The 17,620-nt window shown below is 35.6% G+C and overlaps 1 protein-coding gene across 1 annotated transcript in view; it reads right to left on the bottom strand.

Moving 5' to 3' along the window:
* The window catches only part of TBC1D19 (TBC1 domain family member 19), a 61,571-nt gene that overhangs the window by 21,386 nt on the left and 22,565 nt on the right, over positions 1 to 17,620 (bottom strand). Inside the window, exons 11-16 of the mRNA XM_014937045.1 lie at positions 16,975 to 17,047; positions 16,159 to 16,197; positions 13,503 to 13,615; positions 8,996 to 9,070; positions 8,455 to 8,517; positions 2,108 to 2,192 (exon numbers count right to left, since the gene is read on the bottom strand). Coding sequence (XP_014792531.1) covers positions 2,108 to 2,192; positions 8,455 to 8,517; positions 8,996 to 9,070; positions 13,503 to 13,615; positions 16,159 to 16,197; positions 16,975 to 17,047 — 448 coding nt within the window. The remainder of the gene's footprint in view (positions 1 to 2,107; positions 2,193 to 8,454; positions 8,518 to 8,995; positions 9,071 to 13,502; positions 13,616 to 16,158; positions 16,198 to 16,974; positions 17,048 to 17,620) is intronic.

Here is a 17,620-nt window from a genome sequence, read left to right as displayed (position 1 = left end):
AAAAAAAAGAGGAGGAAGATTTCAGCAATGGTGTCCCACGGAGATTTAATTGGGGTGGGTCTTTGGAGCTCTAAGGGTGTTTGTTGCAGAACTTGAAGCCAGGGAAGCTCAACGAGGGGATAAGGTTAAGGGGATAAGCCTGCCATGCCCTGGCAGACTCACCCAGGGACAGGAAAAGCATTAAAAAAAGATATAAGAACAGACTGAAAAATATTGAAGGATTAAGCCTGGAACAGAGAGGAAGATGGATGGGATAGCTTTGATAGAACATAAAAATATTTAAGTAATCTGTTGAATACAAAAGATTAATTAAGTCAAGATAATCACTGATAGTACAGACTGACCATGTAACTTTTTCTCTTCCCTGCACAATGCACAAATTATATTAGTTAATTGTATTTTAACAACATAACCTAATAATTCAAAATCCACTATTAAAAAATTAACAATTTATTGAGAAATATTTTTTATTCATAATCGCAACCAATTAAGAACTGTAATTATCTTAGTTTTAAAATGAGAAAATACAACTAAGAAATGTATTTACTTATATGACAATTTATAGCATATTCAGAGATCTTTTAGATCTCTGTATTTTGTTCACTCTACACAGAAGAATTTAGCACAGGGAACTTGTGTCAGGTTCAACGGAATCCGGTCTTAAGATATTTTCCTGTAACTTGAATCAACTGAATTAAATTCAAAATTACCCTGCCAAGCTCTTGCCTACTACTCCATGAAAATAAAATCCAGTATTTTCCAGTTACAGAAATTAGTTGTTCATTAAACGAAAAAGTATTTTTCACTTTTCCTTGCAATAGTTTTCTTGCTCCGCGGCCGGGACTTGTCATCTGGAAGGAGAGTATTTTTAGCATAAAGCACATCTCTCGGAAAATTAGCCAAAAATAGGACCTACAAGCCTTTCGGATTTACACCGCGCAGGTTTAGCGGAGATTTAGATTTCAGCAACTTCATTCCCTGGATTTGCCTAGGAATAAGTAGGATGTTCCCCATAGCTGGGTTTCTGGGCTGTGCCCGAAGCGAGAGCCGGGATCTCGCTGCTGTTCTGCTCTCAGGTGAGCCCTTTGCAAGTAAAGAAGACTCCCCAAGTTGGTTAAGGAGAGAGAAAAGACCTACAAAGCAATAAAGGAGGAAGAAAATAATCAGGAAACATTGTTTCTAGAGATATAAGAAGCAGCAAGAGGAAAACTGTCAGCAGAGGTCCTGTACTTGGTATGGGGATCCTGTTTGGCACGAGGGACCAAGGAAGGTAAAGTATATGGAAAAAAAAATAAATTATTGCCTTCAAGAAGGAAGACAAAATTAGGAACCTCTGGGTAAAACCAAGGCAGGTGAGGATCTAAGAAGCAAAGATATAGAGTCCAGAGGTATGACACTAGAAGTTGGCAGAGAAGGCAAGCAGATCGACCCAATACGTTTAAGATTGTTACGAAAAATAAGACATGAGAAGTTAAGCCAAAGAACATCCTAAAGTAAGTTAACACTCTGGAAGATAGCATGTTTTGGAAAGAATTGGTATAAGTCTGCTTGGTAGAGCTCTACTCTCTCCAGACTTTCAAACAGAGCCTTCAATCCCTCAGCAACACGTTCTACTCCTGTCTACAAGTATCTGCAAAACCCACTTCTTTGGGAAAACAACATCCCATCACCACTCCCAGTTGCTAAATCTGTTGAAGTTGCAGAGGACAACATCGTGTATTTAAATTTCCAGCTCTGATGACAACAGATGTTGTCAAGATTTTACCATATTGTGTGCTCAATTTATTTCAGTAAAACACTGGAGAATTATACACGGAAAACTACAGTAAAAGAACAACATTGCAATCTGGCCTTCGTGTGACCAGCTTCTTAACTGTCATATAGAAATTGTGCAGATGTCAACTGGATACATGAAGTTTTTATTAATGTCTATTAGGTATAGTGTAGAATAAGCATAAAGAAATGAACATAAAGAAATGAACATAAAGAAATGAACATAAAGAAATGAACATAAAGAAATGAACATAAAACAAATTCACATACTGTATTACTGCAGCTGTCAACAAAAAACAGTGCAAATTTTTTTTAAAAAAACACCTTCTTTTACCTCGTATATAGGATTTGGGAGGGGTGGCACTGCTGTAAGCAAAGTGCTCCAATACAGATGTATCTCGGGAAAAACAGAGTAATACCTGTAGAAAAGACAGCAGATAAAAATCAGGCAACTTGCTGGATCCACAAAGCAATGTCAAACGGATTAAAGGACCTGCCTTAATTAGCACCTATTAGATGCTCTTGAAGAGAACTAATAAGGTTGAAAGCCCTTGACTGACTTCATTTATTTTCCTGTTCAAGCTTCCAGGCTGGCTTTGGACTCGCTGTGATTTTCCCTTGGCATTTGTTTGCTGTCAGTAAAACATCCCTGTTCTCCAACCCTCCTCGTTGCCTCTGGGCAGGGGTTTGTCCCCTTCTGTCCCATCAGTAGTGACTGTGCATGAAACTGGCTGCTTTCACCAAACCAGATTATTTTTCCATTCAGTTACTATGACCCCAGAAAGTCTGAGTAAGTGAATAAGGGAATTAAACATTTGCATTTTCACGTGTGGATTTCCAGAAGACTGCTCCTTACATTCATTTTCATTCCCAGCAGCTTTACAGAATGATTCCACGATATTCCAGCCTTTCAAAAACCACAGATTATGTTGTTCACCTCCTACCCATATATTCTGAAATGTGCACTCTATTTTGTAAAATATATTTGTATTTTTTATCGTTTACATCAATGAAAAATCCACTATTCCTCGAAAAAAATCAACAGTGAAGAATCTCATCCTACGTGCAGTTGTAAAAAAATGTAATAAATATTGTTATACTTCAAATTTTTCCTGTTTTCCTGCAATGAAAGGCTGTGCTATGGAGAATGCACACACGAGGGCAGAAGTAAGACAGGTTTCCACTCCCAACTGACTTTTTTTGCATCCCCTAAATCCTTTGCTCTTGCAGGTTTTAAGAGTTTGTTTGGTTTAACTGTAGCCAAGGTGTAAAAGCTGGAAATGTCTTAGGTGGTGTTTCACCACATAATCTGTTTCACCACATAATCCATCGTGAATACTAATGAATGGATTTCTTCCTTCAACTAATTACTGCAAACGTTTTCCAGATATCAGCATTTGTCACAAAGAAACAGACAAAACCGAAAGGCTGTGACATCTGAACGTTATTGCTTTTTTAAAAAAATTATTTTTTTATGGAAAGCAGGCCATATTTTGAGACTTTTTCCTCTTTTGAACCTCAAAGCTATTTCTCAAACACAACCATCTTTTAAAAAAATAAATAGTTTCTTTATCTCCAACAGTTTAAGCTAAATATTATTTTTGCATAATACACAATCATTTTCCCAGCTGCCAAAATACAGCTGACAATAACAATACACAGGCAAATGTAATTCTCTGTATATGTTAACTGAGGGGAAAGAAAGAGAAACTGATCTAAAAAGGACATAAATTATGTTCTCTCATAGGGGAAAGAATGTAACCTTAATTTGAGGTCCTCTTTTTTGGGAATACAGTGTCCAGTACCAGTATCTGGAAGTCTTTAAATTAACACTATGCATCTTTGTAAGAGATAGACTCTAGCTCAAACACGAGTTAGGACTATACCTAAAAGCTGCTGTGTGAGGTTCTTTGCATGTATTTATTATGCCAAATGTAAGACAAACAAAATCAAATTGAACCTCTGGCCTGAAATATCAAATTTACAAATTTATTAATTCACGTATTATTTTTCTCATTCACAAAAAATGATAACGCTAAAGAAAAAAATGACACAAAGCCCTTTTTAAGTACAGAAACCTTTGGCAAACTATTGGATATTTCTAATCAAAACCAAAAAGAAAACCACTGAATTCAAAGGGCTGAGGAAAAATTAAAAAAACAAAGCCAAAGATTTAATATAGTAATTTCTTTTTGATAAAAGGTAACTGTATTCTATTTCAATAGTTATAAAGACGTAATAAAAACATGGAAAACTTTGGGATAAAGAAAGCAAAGATAGAAAAGGAAATAAATCACATAATTTCACCGTGTTCTTCCCAGAAACGATTGGAGGCTAGTAAAGAGGTACCAATAATCCCACCAAATATTCTCATTGTTATTTTATGCCCAAATTCTCACATTTTGATGGATGCCTTATCTGTTAAGTAATACACAGATAAATGCCACACTCTGTTAATGATTTGGAAATCTGAGAGGCAGTAACTAGTCACGAAAAAACCCCCACAAACCCAGTGCAAACATAGAAATAATTTATCTGGTTTAAACTAACATTTTCATTAGCTATTTTATCTAGCCAATATGAAATCAATAAATAACATTCCATATCAGAGTGACTCATACTGCAGAATTTTTCCAGGAGCCACAGAACAAAATCATTTGGCAGCAATGCAACTTGCGAATGAGGCTGGAAGAGAAAATTAATCGAGGAAAATGGATAACATTCTTCTAGAAAAGAGTCTGAATAGCACCACAAATACCAAACAAAACTAGAGCAGCTGATAATAGAAGTTTGAAATATTGTTTGCCTAGAAGTAGTAAAACTAGCCATTTAATTTTTCAGATTTTTGGTGACTCTCCTTCATATTACTGAGGATAGTTTAGTACTTTTTATAATTTTCATCCTAATAATTCTTTAGTTAATAGAGAAAAAATTAAAATATTAAACTGTGCTATATATTAAGAATTATAAAAAAATCTATTTCTGATGGTCTTAAAAGATTATACTGTATCCGAGCTCATATTCCTTCATAGATCATAATCCTCTGTCCACTAGAACTGTTAATGACTAATTAATTTGCCTTAGTAGTCTATATAATGAATGAAGCATTTCATCATTCCCTTGATGAAAAGATAATGTTACAATAATGAAGATCATCTTTGCCCTTAAATCAAGGAAAACATCTACAAGTAAATATTTTAGTGAATAAATACCAATGTTTGAGTTGTCATTATGTAGTCACTTTTCAAATACTAATTCAGAAACGACTTCAGATACAGATCTTAATATTGTAAATATTGTAACTATTTTTAAGTCAAAAAGGAGAAACGACTTCAGATACAGATCTTAATATTGTAACTATTTTTAAGTCAAAAAGACTACAATTTAATGAGGTTATAATTTTCAACTATTAATGTTTAAATGCTTATTATGCTAAAAGATGATGTGTAGAGAGGACTGAACAGTATGCCTAAATAGTAAGACATTTTTATATCTATATGGACTAAGCAGCATTAAGGACAGTTTCCTGGTTAGTTAAATTACTAGGAGTTTACATGTTGCCATCAAAGAAGAAATCATTTAGTTCCACACAGCTCTAAAACAAAAAATTAAGCAAGTGGAACCTAACAGATGTGACTAATGCAACTGAAAGCACTGTGGAAATGCTAAGTTTGCTGCATGACATCTATGTTGACACTGCAATCAACTACACATTAGGAAATTCATAAATGTAATCTCCTTCTATTTAAGGGCATTTGACAGGCAGCAACAAAGATAATTCTTTAGAAATTAGCTGGGTTGCCCCATTGCTAGAAGCAGCTTGGGAATGGGAGCAATCCTAAATATGGGAGTAACCATAAATATCACTACTTTATTCACAGGCAATGTCTTCAATTTAAAAATATGAGAAAATAGTATCTTTTCTGCTCATTGCAGTAGGTCACTGGAAATCAATACTATTTTCTTTTTAAACTAAAGCCCTGAATATGCTTCTCCAGTCTTAATTTCTCTGCGTGCCGCAGCTGTTAGTCATTTTATAATTGCAAAGCTCAAAAGGGGAAGAGTATGTCTGATTTTGTATTTAAGCAGCTTGGGAATGGGAGCAATCCTAAATATGGGAGTAACCATAAATATCACTACTTTATTCACAGGCAATGTCTTCAATTTAAAAATATGAGAAAATAGTATCTTTTCTGCTCATTGCAGTAGGTCACTGGAAATCAATACTATTTTCTTTTTAAACTAAAGCCCTGAATATGCTTCTCCAGTCTTAATTTCTCTGCGTGCCGCAGCTGTTAGTCATTTTATAATTGCAAAGCTCAAAAGGGGAAGAATATGTCTGATTTCGTATTTTCTGGCTTTACTGCACTGGAAATACAGTTCTGTAGGGTCCTTCAGAGCAGGAGTTTTAGAAGTCCTGTCCTGCTGAATCTGTTTAAATGTACAGGATTGTTATTCCGAAGGGAAAGTATACATAACAGAGCAAAGAGGTGCATCTCTCTAGGATCCCACTCTGCCTACACATGAAACATAAAGGCAGTCCTTACTCCAAAGATTATATAATCCCCCAGGAGGACACTTCCTAGCTTTTCTAAGAAAAAACATAGTTACGTACCTGATATAAATAATCTTCAAACACAAAATAGTAGTCATCGTTGCTTGCTGTCAGCTTTACATCCTGTCATCAAAAAATACAGCAGTTTGAAGGCAAAAGAATCTCTTTTCAGGGTCCCAGAGAAGCTAAACTTAACACAGCAATAGAAGACACTGTTTCACCATTGAATCGTGAAAGAGCTGTAGCTCTTTCCGTATTTTAAAATTTAAAAATACCATATTAAGTTGATGATTAAGTTGATAAGTATTTGGAACTGAAACGTGAAACAGAAGCAGCCAGACCCCAGTGCTATCTTGCTGGCAAAACCAGTTATTCCTTCAAATGAAGTTACAGTTTCTTTATGACTTAAGGGCTCAAACAAATGTCTTACACGGGAGCAAACACAGGCACAAGGAGAGAGTTTACAACAATAAATTCACACTAATTATTCTTACACTCCTTAAAATCAAACCATCCGACATTTTCTTTCTTAAAAAAAACCCCAAGATAGTGGTGTGATGAGTATATAAATCACTTAATCACTCTTTAATGAATTACCTACCTTGTAAATCAGGCTGTCCACTAAAAGGTCATGCTGAATCACATTGGACTTAAGCTGTTCGTAGTACAAGATATCCTAAAATTAAAAATATTACCATCATCAGTCTGAGGTACAACTTTAATTCATATTTAAACTTACAAAGCCAATATTTAACAATTAAAAAAAAATGAAGCCATAAGCATGTAGTGAGCTGAAAAACCCACTGCATAATTCATGAAGATTCCACCACGGTTTATAGTAGTTTAAGCAGCTCATATTCCTTCATAGATCATAATTCTCTGTCCACTAGAACTGTTAATGACTAATTAATTTGCCTTAGTAGTCTATATAATGAATGAAGCATTTCATCATTCCCTTGATGAAAAGATAATGTTACAATAATGAAGATCATCTTTGCCCTTAAATCAAGGAAAACATCTACAAGTAAATATTTTAGTGAATAAATACCAATGTTTGAGTTGTCATTATGTAGTCACTTTTCAAATACTAATTCAGAAACGACTTCAGATACAGATCTTAATATTGTAAATATTGTAACTATTTTTAAGTCAAAAAGGCTACAATTTAATGAGGTTATAATTTTCAACTATTAATGTTTAAATGCTTATTATGCTAAAAGATGATGTGTAGAGAGGACTGAACAGTATGCCTAAATAGTAAGACATTTTTATATCTATATGGACTAAGCAGCATTAAGGACAGTTTCCTGGTTAGTTAAATTACTAGGAGTTTACATGTTGCCATCAAAGAAGAAATCATTTAGTTCCACACAGCTCTAAAACAAAAAATTAAGCAAGTGGAACCTAACAGATGTGACTAATGCAACTGAAAGCACTGTGGAAATGCTAAGTTTGCTGCATGACATCTATGTTGACACTGCAATCAACTACACATTAGGAAATTCATAAATGTAATCTCCTTCTATTTAAGGGCATTTGACAGGCAGCAACAAAAATAATCCTTTAGAAATTAGCTGGGTTCCCCCATTGCTAGAAGCAGCTTGGGAATGGGAGCAATCCTAAATATGGGAGTAACCATAAATATCACTACTTTATTCAGAGGCAATGTCTTCAATTTAAAAATACGAGAAAACAGTATCTTTTATGCTCATTGCAGTAGGTCACTGGAAATCAATACTGTTTTCTTTTTAAGCTAAAGCCCTGAATATGCTTCTCCAGTCTTAATTTCTCTGCGTGCCGCAGCTGTTAGTCATTTTATAATTGCAAAGCTCAAAAGGGGAAGAGTATGTCTGATTTTGTATTTTCTGGCTTTACTGCACTGGAAATACAGTTTTGTAGGGTCTTTCAGAGCAGGAGTTTTAGAAGCCCTGTCCTGCTGAATCTGTTTAAGTGTACAGGAGTGTTATTCCAAAGGGAATGTATACGAAACAGAGCAAAGAGGTGCATCTCTCTAGGATCCCACTCTGCCTACCCATGAAACATAAAGGCAGTCCTTACTCCAAAGACGATATAATCCCCCAGGAGGACACTTCCTAGCTTTTCTAAGAAAAAACATAGTTACGTACCTGATATAAATAATCTTCAAACACAAAATAGTAGTCATCGTTGCTTGCTGTCAGCTTTACATCCTGTCATCAAAAAATACAGCAGTTTGAAGGCAAAAGAATCTCTTTTCAGGGTCCCAGAGAAGCTAAACTTAACACAGCAATAGAAGACACTGTTTCACCATTGAATCGTGAAAGAGCTGTAGCTCTTTCCGTATTTTAAAATTTAAAAATACCATATTAAGTTGATGATTAAGTTGATAAGTATTTGGAACTGAAACGTGAAACAGAAGCAGCCAGACCCCAGTGCTATCTTGCTGGCAAAACCAGTTATTCCTTCAAATGAAGTTACAGTTTCTTTATGACTTAAGGGCTCAAACAAATGTCTTACACGGGAGCAAACACAGGCACAAGGAGAGAGTTTACAACAATAAATTCACACTAATTATTCTTACACTCCTTAAAATCAAACCATCCGACATTTTCTTTCTTAAAAAAAACCCCAAGATAGTGGTGTGATGAGTATATAAATCACTTAATCACTCTTTAATGAATTACCTACCTTGTAAATCAGGCTGTCCACTAAAAGGTCATGCTGAATCACATTGGACTTAAGCTGTTCGTAGTACAAGATATCCTAAAATTAAAAATATTACCATCAGTCTGAGATACAACTTTAATTCATATTTAAACATACAAAGCCAATTTTTAACAATTTAAAAAAACCCAAGCCATAAGCATGTACTGAGCTGAAAAACACACTGCATAATTCATGAAGCATTCCATCACAGTTTATAGTAGTTTAAGTGCTAAAAAATAAGGCAGATAAGAGACATTATAAAATGACCTCCCCTTTAGATAAGAGATCAAATGGGAATGAAGGAACTAGCTCAAGCCAAAGATCTGTATCTTCCAACCTTTGGGTGTCTCTACACCTAAAACCTTTTCAGCGCTCAAAATCATTAATTTTTTTTTCTTTGTTACCCTCTATGTTCATGGACCTCTCCCCCAACAAGGGTCTGTCGTATCTTCTAGTATTAGTGAGTAGCTGCAAATGATGCTAATCTAATATGAATCTCTAAAGATTTTAAATGGGTAAAAAGATGAAATGATAAATATATAAAAAAATCTCATGAAGAATACAAAGAACTCAGACCTTTTCTTAAACTCTTATTATTTCCCAAATGTCTACAGAACAGACAAGGGGAAAATGATGGGGAAGAATCAGCACAAACACTTCTCTGCTTTTGCTTATTCTTTCTTCTTAGAAAGAGCTTGCAAAGGGAAAAAAGAATTAAATATTGCACTATCATCATGTAATTCCTAAACCCCTAAATCCCTCTCTGCCCCTATGCCTCCACTTGAATAACAGTTTCAGATGGATTTGAAATAATTCATAGACTAAAGCAGCAGTCCCAAAGCTCCTTCCCACTTCCCAACAAACTATTTTAATTTCAGTGCGTCTCTACGGACACCACATAAGTACTTGTTTATTCCGAGCTTTATGTAATATTTACTGCTGATTTCTTTGCAAAAAGGCTCAGTCTGGAGTACAGATTTAAAGAACAAATAGGAAGTGAGATGAAATTTTGAGAGGGAGAGAACTGAAACAAAAATAAATGAAGAGGCAGCTAGGGACCACTGTACTGTTCTCTGTATTAATCCCAAACTGAGAAGTGGTATACACTTAGAAACCATTAGAATTAATATAATATTAAACTGCTAAGTTGCAATAAGGACAGAAGCTGTATTTATTAAGTACTGGTAACTACCACCGGGAAAATATTTACATTTTTCTTTCTAAGAAATGAAAAAGGGAGGTATAAATACTACACTATTTCTTTGCAAAGGATCAGATATAAATATTAGTTAATAAAAATAGATTATTATGGGCCTGGAGCATCTCTCTTACAAGGAAAGGCTGAGGGACTTGGATCTTTATTAGTGTGGAGAATGCTGAGGGGGGATCTGATCAATGCCTATAAATACTTAAAGGGTGGGTGTCAGGAGGATGGGGCCAGTCTTTTTTCAGTGGTGCCCAGGGACAGGACAAGAGGGAACGGGCACAAAATTGAACATAGGAAGTTCCATCTAAACATGAGGAGGAACTTCTTTCCTGTGAGGGTGGCAGAGCCCTGGCAGAGGCTGCCCAGAGAGGGGGTGGAGTCTCCTTCTCTGGAGACATTCAAAACCCACCTGGACACGTTCCTGTGGGACCTGCTCTGGGTGCACCTGCTCTGGCAGGGGGTTGGACTAGATGATCTCCAGAGGGTCCTTCCAACCCTATATCATTCTGTGATTTACTAAACGTAAATTATTTGCAGTATGACTGTAGCATCCTACTCTAACAAGCTACAGAGAAGTACTCTGATAGTTAGGTCACAATTTTAAAGCATCAATACTGCAGTCTAATTAAGTGTAACACTGCCAAATGACTAATGTCTAGAGGTTTTTTGCCCTCTCAAATGACTGTATCTATTAGAACAGAAGGAACTAATAAATAAAAAACCCAAAACTTCTTTTTCACACTAAGCAGACTGCACGATTAACTCTTTCTGCTGTGCTCAAAAGTACTCCTGCGTAAGAAATGGTACAATGAAACTCATGGCTACAAGGGTTCTAGATAATTCAACTACTGATCTATTGTAACTCAAGAAAGCAATTCTAATTTTTTTCCTGTTATTATTAAAATTATTGTAAAACCGCAATTAAAAAGTAATCACTGAAGTACACGGTCCATCCATCTTAACAGTCAGAATAACTTGATATTAAGTTTAATTGCTGCTGATTTATTCACACCTAGAATACAGTTATTTGGTATGCAAGTATTTACTGGATTTCTTCCTCTAGATGAGACAACCGACTACTACCAAGTTTCAGGAGTGTCCAAAAATGTGGTACATTGTTCAGTCTAAAATGTTTTCAATTACAAAACCAAAATCTTACCATTTCCATCTGATTCAATCTTTCTTCTCTGTCTGCCAAATCTTAATGTAAAGTTGATTGGTAATTTTTTTCCTTTTTTTAAAAAGGCGTTAAAAGGCTGTGGCTTTTCTCAAAATTAGATATATATATTTTTACTACCACACCTCCAACTGTATCTTTCCAAGTGGAAACAAAGTGCATTTCAGGACTGCAGTGCCCAGTCCTCTTGACCTCACAAAGCCACAGACTAAAATTTCCACCCCAAAAAACCCCTCATACTGTATCCACTCGAGCATAAGGAAAAGGGAGCTCTGAGAGTAGCTGAAGAGGCAAGAGAGGACCGTATCTTTCAGCAGGAGGCAGCAAAGCTCGTTTAAGCAGAATTTTGTGATTCACCTTCTTGGAAAGGAAGGTTTGGATTACCCAGCAGCCTCTGGGCAGGAACAGTCCATGAAATCCCTGGCACAGATGAACTGTAGATTTTGGAACAGAAGTGCCAGAAACAAGTACATAACAAAAATCTAATCAAATTACATAAAGAGACAATGGCAAAAAGAGTTAAAGAAAGTCCCTACGGGCAAATCCCTGAAGAGGATCCAAACCTTTTTCTCCTTTGACTAGACCACTCTGAAATCTACTTGTAACACACATCCCTCTCCAGTCAAATTTGATGACAGTCCGTTATTGGTACTGGTTTCTCTGCTGTTGGAATGTTACAGTGAGTACCTTGGGCTACTGATCCTAATCTAAAATCCACTACTGATAAGGCACAGAGTTACACAATGCTCCATTACGAATTTATCACCTCGCCTATTTATTAAGTTTTTAAACCTAGGAAATTATACTCAGTAAAAACTATAGGAAAATGAAGCATTACAAATTTCTGCATGCTGGAATTTTCAGAATTAAGATTTATTTTCAACTCACTAACTTAAAAAAAATCGAGGGGAAAAAAAAACCCCTATGAAATAATGAACAATTTTGTTTTCTAAGCACTGCCTAAACAGCATGCAGTGAATAAACAATAGGTAACACACCGAACAGAAGGAAAAAAAAAATATAATTAAACAGATTCTCAGTAAGTGTGTGCCATCCTCTTTGTGCAATCTATGAGGCAGACATCCCACAGGAAAAAAAATGTGATTATGTGATTCAAAATCATACTATAAATATATATATATACAGCAAATTGGACTGTTTGCACAGACAATATTAACTGTGACACTGTTCAGCTTTTAAACATTTGACTTTGCAACCTTAAAGATGCTCTTCTAACACAGTTTCTCTGAAATGTACCAGTACAAATGAAAAGTAATAAACAGTTCATTGCCAGGCAATGTGCTTACACATTTCTAAATAATCCTGTATATAAAGCTTGCAGTTTATCATTTTTACTATTACGATGTTAGATTGCTAGTAGCATCCCTAGCTTGGCTGTGTATTAGCTTTATACAGAGGCTGAGCTTTACTGTATAAAGTTTTCCAATCAAGAATACTGGATGCAAACACACACAGTGCTGCCCATACCAAATCCTCATAATGTTTTACATTAAAGAAAGGAAACCCATGGTCCTTATGAATTTTAAACTCATATAGCTCTAAATGTAACAAAGCCTAAACTGCAAATCAGAAATATTAAAGCAAGAACTCTCTGCAACCACCCAATTCAACTCCAGCAGAGAAACAGTACACAACAGGTAGAGAAAAAAAAAAAAGTGTTAGATAAATCAATAAAGCCTCCATGAAATACAGCAGCTCATAGACCAGCTACGTGTATATTAAAACTGTTTTGCTGCACTTTACAAAAAATAAAACAGTGTATTCAGCATATGCAAGAAGAATATCTCAGGGTGTTAGCGTTCTGGCAGTAGTTAGAGCCTTACTTCTATGAAACACTAGTAAATAGTTTGTTCTATGGTATTTTGCTCTTATATCTGTTCAAAAATTAGGGAAGGGCCTAAAAGACTTCATGACAGCACAGAGTTTTGTACAGGCATGTGTATATTTCCCATAAAACATTTATCAGTTTCTGTGACAACTCAGTAGAGCATTTCTATTTTGGAAAAAGATCACTAGAAGATGATGTGCTTGCACTTCTGTTTTTTCACCTAATCTTCATATTTTACTCTCTCTTTGCTTCTTACCTCTGGCTGGTTAGAAATGTTGAGAATGAGTGCCCACAGATCAGCTCGGAGCGCTGTCGGACATCCCTGACGAACATACTGTTGAGCTGCAGCGCTGTCTTGTTCTGCTAAAACTGTAAGAAACAAAGCAGGTAATGAATTTATGCAGGTTAGGGCTTCTAAGGTTTATCAAATTACCCAAAACTTTAATTTTTAACTTCAGAAACTGGTTTACCATGTTGTAAGCATTAGCTAATGGAAAAATATCTAAAAGATGTGGTTTCCACACTGCAATTTTGAAGTACTTCCCTGGGAAAGGAGGCAGTTGGTATTAATAAGCAAGGCTGTACTGCCTTCGGTCATAAAACAGCAATTTGTATGTATCAAAATGTACATTATTGATGACTGAAGGCTGGTTGCAACAGGCAGGCTGGCATCAAGCAGAATAAGCAGCTGTATGTGGCCACAAAACACTCCTGCTTAACTGCGAGTGGTATCTCAGTTCAAAGAGGAGATTGCCACTCAGTCTGGCTTTTTGTGTCTCTCCTATTTTTACTTTAACTATACAAATATTTTCACAGATAATCAGGGGACAAGGATTTTCCAGTTCAGAGTGTACTGTCGTGTTCTCTTATTACTGGTATACGTACTCCGGAGGATAAAGACATTCTTTCTCAAAATATTTTGTTTTTCCTTTGGATTGACATAAAACGAATACTCTACTGTTGACAGGTTTGCTTAGATGAGTCATTGTTGTGAAGCTTTAGGTTACTCTGTCACTACTGTCCACACCTTAGAGAGATTGTCTCATTCCTTACTTAATTCTCTAAACTTGAAAGACATGCATCTTTAGCTGTCCTAATCTGGCAGAGGTGTTGTTTCCCATTGAGGTTACGTGATGAACCATACTCTCAGACCTGAAATGTCTTTCACAACAGAGAGAAAATTGGAAGAATATTTCTGTGAGATTATCTAGGCATTAGAGAGGTGTTGCATTGGTGCTCAGAAGTTTCCAAATCCATATCCTCTGATTTTTCCAAAGTCTCACAGAAACAACTTGCTTTTCTAAGTTTCACTCAAGTCGATATTCACAATATCCGTGAATTAGAGGGATGAGGTTTGGAATCATAAATCTATTTAATTAAGCTCTCCCTCCTTCCCCCTGCCATGGCAGGGGGCTTGGAACTTGATGATCTTTAAGGTCCCTTCCAACCCAAACCATTCTATGTTTCTGTGATTCCTTAATACTGAATAGACCAGTCTGCCAATTTTCTGTCTAACGTGGAGAGCTCTCGGTGTGTGATCCTTTTTTCCTGAAAGAAGAGGGCAAAAAGAAAAAACATTCCTGCATTCCCCACAAATCTTTAGGAAAGACTCTGTTTCACCTCAGCATCCATGAGTGTTTATCTCATTTTTTCTGAGACACAAAAGAATAGAAAGTAGTTTTGCTATATATAAGATCAGTTTTACTAAATAAAGAAAATCCCTCAGACTTGGCAATACATCTAATATAAAAGCAAAATCAGTACATCAGTGGCAACCAAAGTCATAACCAACTCCCAATAGAGCATGCAGTAGGATTCCCACTGAATTAACTGAGATTTCAGTTTATGGTCAAGACTCTTAACTCACATTTTTGCAAAATTTTATGTCTTTTCATCAAGAAAAAACTAAGACAATCTCTGCAATAGAGACTGCTCTAATGCAGGCAAGAGACGAGGGGTAAAAATTACGTTGTGGAGTTGAATGACTAGCTCAGGAAGTCCAGATGGGGAATTTACTTGGAAGAACAGGAAAAGAACAGAAGGATGGACAGTACCCTAATGAGCTGCTTTTAGATCAGAAAACAGACAATGTGGGATAGAAAGAGGATGGTCAAAGGAGCAGAAAGAAAGGTCATTGTCTTGTTATTACAACAGGAAAAAAACCAATAAATAAAAGGGATGGGGGAGTTTTGGGATGGTATCCACTCTGTTTTTTTTTTTCCTTTGATGGTGATAATGATTAGCAGGAATCCCAAGAGCCAGTAAGGAGAAGATATCAATGGATTTCAAACATTCTTTGTATGTTTCTTCTATAAGCAAACATGAGCTAATAAATTACTATGTCTTTTATCTGCCCTTTCTTTTGCAGGTTATTTCTTAACCCACAACAAAAACCTGGAACTTCTTCAGAAAAAGCAGTAAACAGACACAAATGAGCTAATTTTCCATAGTGGCCAAATACTGCAATATTTACCAAGTTCTGCAATTGCAAATAACCATTGAAAAGACTCTGTTCTGATGCCCAGGCGTCGATCCCATTACACTAATGAGAACAGCGTGTACAGAGAAGGGAGTCCAGAGTCTTCTTGATTTTAAAATGAAATTCAGTGGTGGCATAAGTTAAGTTATCACCAAAAAGTTATGTCTCTGTGCTTCCTATTTCCTTTTTAATGAAATATCTGTGGAGCTATTTATCTAGTAGCTACTGGTAGACTGCAAATGCTTTTCTGTCTCTGTCTAAACGACAACGGTATTACTGACTGTCTCGATCGAAATTACAGTGGTATTACTGACAATGCTTCGTGTTAGTCTGCCTAAATCCTTAAAATTCTGTTTGAAATAGAAATTCTACGCATTTACTAAATGCATTCCTAACGACTCACAGTTTATTACAGAAGAAAACAGACCCATACCTTTCTGTCCAACACGTACGTGCTCATTTTCAAAGAACTCTAGAAAATAAATAGAAAAGAATGCCAAAAAATAAATAAGATAATCCAGATAGTAATGGATTTTATATTTTTACTACACACCATTACTTTCAGCTGGTATTTACTGCCAACATCACTAAAAATTAACCTGCATCAACATCAACGTTCTTTAGCAAAAACTAAGAAGAAATAACACTACAGGATTTTTTATTGTCTGAAAGACACAAATACTAAACAGCACCTAGACTTTCAATGAGGCAACTTTCCATTTAAAAAGAAAAATCACTTGATACTACAGTGTTTCCCAGTTTTACGAGGAATGACCATTTAAAAACCAGTTTCTGCAGGAATAAATGCACCCATGGAAAAGGAATACAAACTATTTAAGATACTGAATATTAATATATGGATCTTGTCTGCAATCTTTTCTTAAAGACAGTTATTTAAAAGATGTCTGAATATATGCCCATCTGTTAGTTGGCTTATCATTTATTGATATTTTCTGTATTTTTGGAGACAAGCAATTTTGTTCTCTAGATCCTGAAATCTTCAAACACACTGAAATTACTATATTTTCAACTTAAGATGATGATTTTAAGTCTTCTCCAAATCTGACCCTTCCTATTTGCAGTATGTTCAATTATTAGCTATATTTTAATAAGAAAATCACTACAATTATAGCTACAGAACAAATATTTATGGTTTATTATGGAAAAAAACCACAAATTACTTGATAATTGCAAAGTATTCTACTCATTAGTGTTCTATTTAAATGACTGAAGAACAGCATCAGCTCACCAGGAGGCACTTGTGCTGAATCATCAATACCCAGCTGGCCTATATTCAAGCCCAATTCACTGAAGTCTTCTTTCTGCAAAGAAACAAAACCATAAAACAGTAATTAACAATGTTTAGTTCCATAAATCACTAGAGATTTCTTCTGAAAGGCTTAATGCGAACCTTTTCTAAAACAAATGTCGTTCTTTTAAATGCATACTTACGAAACATGAGCTTTGGTTTTTCAAGAGAAGAATCTCACATCAATATTTCTTACTCTAGTTTTAATTATAGTTGAGATGACAACCAGGACCTATAAATTACTCTCGGATGTAATAAAGTGGTGAAGGAAAGATCAGGTTAGGAATTTCTAATTCCCAGCTCTTTTCTAACCCTGGTGCAAGTTTTTCTCCTCGCATAAAATCCTCAAGAGCCTTATCAGTGAAGCATTAAGAAGAGCTCTCCCATTTTCTAATTAAAACAGTAGTACCCAAACATCTCCTTTCATTTACAATCTGACAATAACGGGATTTAAAATTACTTTGAGAAGAAAATCAGAAGCAAACTGATTGTCGGCTACTGATCTTGTACAGCATCAAATAAAACTGTAGAATTAAGACAAAGTACATATTTTTCTTTGCACAGGAAAACAGTAAGTGAATAACAT

The sequence above is a fragment of the Calidris pugnax genome, unplaced genomic scaffold (genome assembly GCF_001431845.1).
Source record: "Calidris pugnax isolate Ruff unplaced genomic scaffold, ASM143184v1 scaffold49, whole genome shotgun sequence".
NCBI lineage: Eukaryota > Metazoa > Chordata > Aves > Charadriiformes > Scolopacidae > Calidris > Calidris pugnax.
Note: the sequence above shows the minus strand (reverse complement) of the source record. Positions and strands in the feature narration are given on the sequence as shown.